We start from the raw sequence: 5407 nt of genomic DNA on the forward strand, positions 1-5407 counted from the left end.
CCGCAGGACGGTAACGATTACATCGACGAGCAGGAGCTGGACGCTCTGCTGAAAGACCTCTGTGAGAAGAACAAGACGGTAATGTGTAGAAATAAAAATAAATAATACAATAATCACTGATAAGTATTAATAGCACTAATTCACCAGGATATCATAACCACCTACTGCCATGTTGCTTTATACACCCTGCAGACGTACGAATAGACGAATCAAATGGACCTATCTCAAGCTCCGCCTTCTTTTCTCGATCCTCCAATCACAACCGTGGCTTTGAGGAAAGGGGTTTGAGGTTAAAGGTCAATTGGTTTAGGCGGCTGGGTGGCGCAGCGGACAAGGCGCTCGTCACCAACGCAAGAGACACTGGTATCGAATCCAGCTGTCAGCGTTGCTTCCGGCTTGGCCGGTCGTCATACTGACTCGATTGGCAGAGTCAGCGGGTGGGAAGCCGGTGGGGTGGTAATCTGGACGTTGTAAACAGCGACTCCTACAGTTCGGTCGGAGCGCCTGCACAGCAAGGGAAGGATCTAGGAGAGGTAGTGTGCCCTTCCACACGTTACACTCCCCCAGTGAGAGTCCGCGCTGCCAGGTGAAAAGAAGCGGTGGGCTGGCTACACATGTGTCGGAGGAAGCATGTGATAGTCTCCGCCCTCCCGGACCGACGGTAGGGGGTAGTGTGCGCAACGACCAGGAAGGGGATTGGGAATTGGCATAATGACTAACATTGGGAGGGGAGACAAACGGAAAAAGAAGGGGGGAAAAGATAATAATAAAAAAGGTCAATTGGTTGAGTTAGTCACTTATTAGGAAACGCTGTTCCGTATTTTGCACCAAAACAGAATTTTATCGACTGCCTTTGATCACTTAAAGATGCTATAGATCAAATGTTTTACTTCTCAAAGGTGCTATAGATAATAATGTTTAAGTTGTTAACCTCTTAACTCATTGAGCGCTACGCTGTTTTCCCATCTTTACTCAATGGCGCCAGCATTATTGACCATTTTCACGATGTTTGCGGACCCATCGTATATTCTATATTATAGCTATGGATAGTATGGCTCATTTGACAGACACTATTTATAGTCCAACACTGACAAACCAGTTAATTTCTACATACTTTCGTTTGTGCGCTATTCCACGCTAAACATCGCCCCTTTTCAAAATAATCCAGTCTTTTTTTCTAGATCGCAAGATATGACGTGTTATATGCATATGCGGAAAAATAGTTCGGTAAAATAGACCTTACCTTACCTTAAAATAGACCTTACCTTACACACTTAGTCAGAAGGTACTCCAAAATGAATAATCCCAGTAGTTCCATCACAATCGCTATTACTTGGATTCAAAACCAAATTCACAGCAATACTCAACAACATGGCACCCATAAGAACCACCAGGGTTAAAAATCGCGCTGAGCCATGGATGCACACTGAAATACTGGCAGCTATGAAAACCAGAGACAAAAAATGCTCTGAACTTCATAAAAGTCAGACAAAGCTTTCCAAAAGCTCAAACAGTGAACTCCAAGCCCACGTGGTTGAACTAAAAATTCAAAGAAACAGACTAAGAAATGACGTAAACACCATGATCAGAACCGCAAAAAGAAATTTCATCAACGACAAAACTGAGGAAAACAAAAACAAACCCAGCGAACTTTGGAAATTACTCAATAATCAACTAGGCTGCAGTAAAAAACTTAAAACCAGATTCTCAAACATAAACATAAAGACGGACAACACGCTCATCACAGACAAGCTGGATGTAGCCAACTACTTAAACATCTTCTTCACAAACATATAGCCACAACACTGGTAAACAAACTACCCTCCCACTCAGGGCATTATGGGGTAGAACACATAGTAGCATACTACAAAAACCTAGGGGTCCACAAAGACGACTTCAAACTTGAAATGGTAACAACCGATGAGGTACTCAAAAAATTGAGCGCCCTCCAACCTAACAAGGCCACTGGCCATGACAACATCCCCTCCAAATCCCTCAGAGACGCAGCAGCCGCCATCACCCCAGTCATCACACACATAATAAACCTCTCTATAAAACAGGGACACGTCCCCAAGGACTTCAAAATTGCGAGAGTGACCCCTCTGCACAAAAAGGGCAGCAAATTAGACCCAGGCAACTACCGCCCTGTTTCTATTCTTACCTCCATCTCGAAAGTCATGGAGAAAATAGTCTACGAACAGGTCGAAAAGTACCTGGCGGAAAAAAATCTAATCTACGAATTCCAATCTGGCTTCAGAACGTCCCACTCCATTGACACATGCCTCCTCTATTTGAACGACCACATCAAACAAGAGGTGGACGCAGGCAAATACTGCGGCATGGTCATGCTGGACCTACAAAAGGCCTTTGACACTGTCAATCACTCCATTCTGATTGACAAGCTAAAAGCAATTGGTTTTGATAGCTTATCAGTGAGCTGGATGCAATCCTACCTGGAGGGGAGAGAACAGATGGTAGAGGTAAATGGTACTCTATCCCCCCCCCCCCTCACAGTGAGCTGTGGTGTTCCACAAGGAAGCATACTAGGACCGCTACTCTTCCTAATTTATGCAAATGACATGTCGTCAGCCTGTGACTGCAACTTGTTCCTGTTTGCGGACGACTCAGCCCTGCTGGTCTCTGACAAGAACAAGTTGCAGGTTGAAAAAACCCTCAGCTCGGAACTAGGCAAAATCTGCATATGGCTCGCTGATAACAAACTATCATTACACATGGGCAAAACAGAGTCCATTCTCTTCGGTTCAAATAACAAACTCAGCAAGACCGACGGCTTCTCAGTTGCAGTGGGTGACAATATTGTCACAAGGAAAGATGAAATTACCTACCTGGGTTCCATCCTAGAGGCAAATCTTTCCTGTGACAAAATGGCATCCAATGTAATAAAAAAACCAACCAACGAACTAGATTCTTGTACCGGATCTCCTCTCTGGTAAACAAGAATACCCTGAAGACTCTGGCAGGAGCACTCATTCAAGGGTACTACGACTATGCGTGCACCTCATGGTACCAAAGCACCTCAAAGGTGCTTAAAACAAAATTACAAACATCACAAAACAAACTGGTCAGACTTCTACTTGACCTTACCCCCAGAACCCACCTCACCCCTGCCCACTTTGACAACCTAGGATGGCTTAGAGTAGACAACAGAGTACAGCAACTTGCAATGGGCCTGGTCTACAAGATACACTATACGACTAAGGTACCCATGTACATGTCAAAATACTTCCCAAAGGTCAGTGAATACCACGATCACAACACCAGAGGAAGCTCAACAAATCATGTTAAACCCAGATTCGGCTCAAACAAGGGACTAAACACGTTTCGCAATTATGCCACATCAATGTGGAACGCCCTACCCAAAGCTGTAAAGGAATGTGAATCCCTACCCACATTCAAAACCGCTCTTAAAGAGCACCTACGGGAGGCTGCAATTCGAAACTGGCCACCGTAAATGCCCAAAACCCCCACCACCTCCTAATAGACAGTCTCCTCCCCACCGCATGTATATATTCCCTCCCCGCCGTATGGATATTTCTCTCCCACCCACCCACCCCCTCCTAATGTACAGTCCCCTCCCCATCATATGTATATACTCTGTCAGGATCTAGGGGTAACAGTACTATATATTTGAATACCGTTTATGTCACAAATGTATCAGTACTAAATACCTATATGTCCCTATGCCATAAATGTCATGTATGTTGTGTATGTCATAATATCTATATGAATTGAAAATGGGGGACCCTGATGGAAACAAGACAAACGTCTTTTTCAGGTCTGCATCCCCTTAACAATTGTGTGTATTGAGCCGTACTGTATTGTACCCATTCTGCAATCTGTTAAATAAAGTTTTCATTCATTCATTCATTCACTCGTGTGCATTGGGCATGGCTATAATACGGGAAACAATAGGTTTCAGGCGAGCAAATCTCCGACAGATGGCTGTGTTCTGATTCCATTTTTCATCAGATTGAGACACGTTTTTTTCCTAGACGTTCACAGAAAGGTAAAGAAACAAACTACGTTCTATTTTATGGCAATACTTTTCACGTTTGTTTCCTGAAAAATAACGTTGAGAAATAATTTCACGCCAAGCGGCTCCAAGTTTGACAGGGGCTGGTGTGAGCTGGGTAGTGTAGTTTTATGGAATTTTAAAGCCCATCAAAAGCCCTGGGTCTCTTCTTTCATAGGACTACAGACACGTATGACAGCTTCTTTTATTTCCATCTAATTCATCCGGTTTCCACCGGGATGCACCGAGATATTTATGAACTCATATTTCGCTTAAAATCATTGGTAAACAAACGTATTGCTGAAAATATACACATTGACTGCTGTTTTGACAGGGTTAGGGTCTTTACTCTTAGCTACATTTGAAGAAAAAAAACACTACATTAATTAATATTAATTTCACGTCATAAATTTTAATCTATTTATGACGTGAAATAAATCTCAGCCCGGTACAGGGTCTGTCTGGCTTAAGGGGTTTAAAGGTGCTATAGATAACATTTGTATGTAGAGTAATCATTGGGGGAAAAAAGAAAAGATCCACAGAGCTTTTAGAAAGGTGCAGAATAATGCTTTTCCCCAAAAAACATTATTGATTAATGAATATTTATCATTTGAAATGTTTCGGCGGGTCCATAATGAATGTTGATTGGTTTACATGTTGCATGTATCCCCTCCCTACTTCCCATTTCCCCCACATGGAATGCACCTGATTGGATAAATGACGTGCTGGTGCTCTAGTGCGACATCTAGTGGCTGAATGTGGCCTATAGCACCATCTAGTGGCTGAATGTGGTCTATAGCACCATCTAGTGGTTGAATGTTATCTATAGCACCATCTAGTGGCTGAATGTTGTCTATAGCACCCCTGACCTCAGTCTGTCCTCGGTGTCTGCAGGGCGAAGACGCCGGCGGCCCGTTGGGCTACAAGAAGAGCATCATGGCTCTGTCAGACGGAGGGAAGCTGTACCGCACTGAGCTGGAGATCGTCTTCTGTCGGGACCCCCTGCTGTGACGCCCCTGACCCCCCCCCCCCTAACTGACCCCCCCCCCCCCTGCTGTGACGCCCCTGACCCCCCCCTAACTGACCCCCCCCCTAACTGACCCCCCCCCCCCCTGCTGTGACGCCCCTGACCCCCCCCCCCCCTAACTGCCCCCCCCTGGTATAATAACCCCCTGCTGTGACACCCCTGACCCCCCCCCCTAACTGCCCCCCCCCCCCCCCCCCCTGCTGTGACGCCCCTGCCCCCCCCCCTAACTGCCCCCCCCCTGGTATAATAACCCCCTGCTGTGACGCACCTGACCACCCCCTAACTGCCCCCCCCCCTGGTATAATAACCCCCTGCTGTGACGCCCCTGACCACCCCCTAACTGCCCC

General features: G+C 45.6%; 1 protein-coding gene across 1 annotated transcript in view; it reads left to right on the forward strand.

The window, feature by feature from the left end:
* LOC311223154 (calretinin-like) overlaps positions 1–5044 on the forward strand; it is a gene marked incomplete at both ends in the record, with an annotated part of 60274 nt that extends 55230 nt beyond the window's left edge. Inside the window, 2 exons of the mRNA XM_084307911.1 lie at positions 7–78; positions 4928–5044. Coding sequence (XP_084164037.1) covers positions 7–78; positions 4928–5044 — 189 coding nt within the window. The remainder of the gene's footprint in view (positions 1–6; positions 79–4927) is intronic.
* Positions 5045–5407: the final 363 nt, after the last annotated feature.

The sequence above is a fragment of the Notolepis coatsorum genome (genome assembly GCF_963971535.1).
Source record: "Notolepis coatsorum genome assembly, chromosome: 2".
NCBI lineage: Eukaryota > Metazoa > Chordata > Actinopteri > Aulopiformes > Paralepididae > Notolepis > Notolepis coatsorum.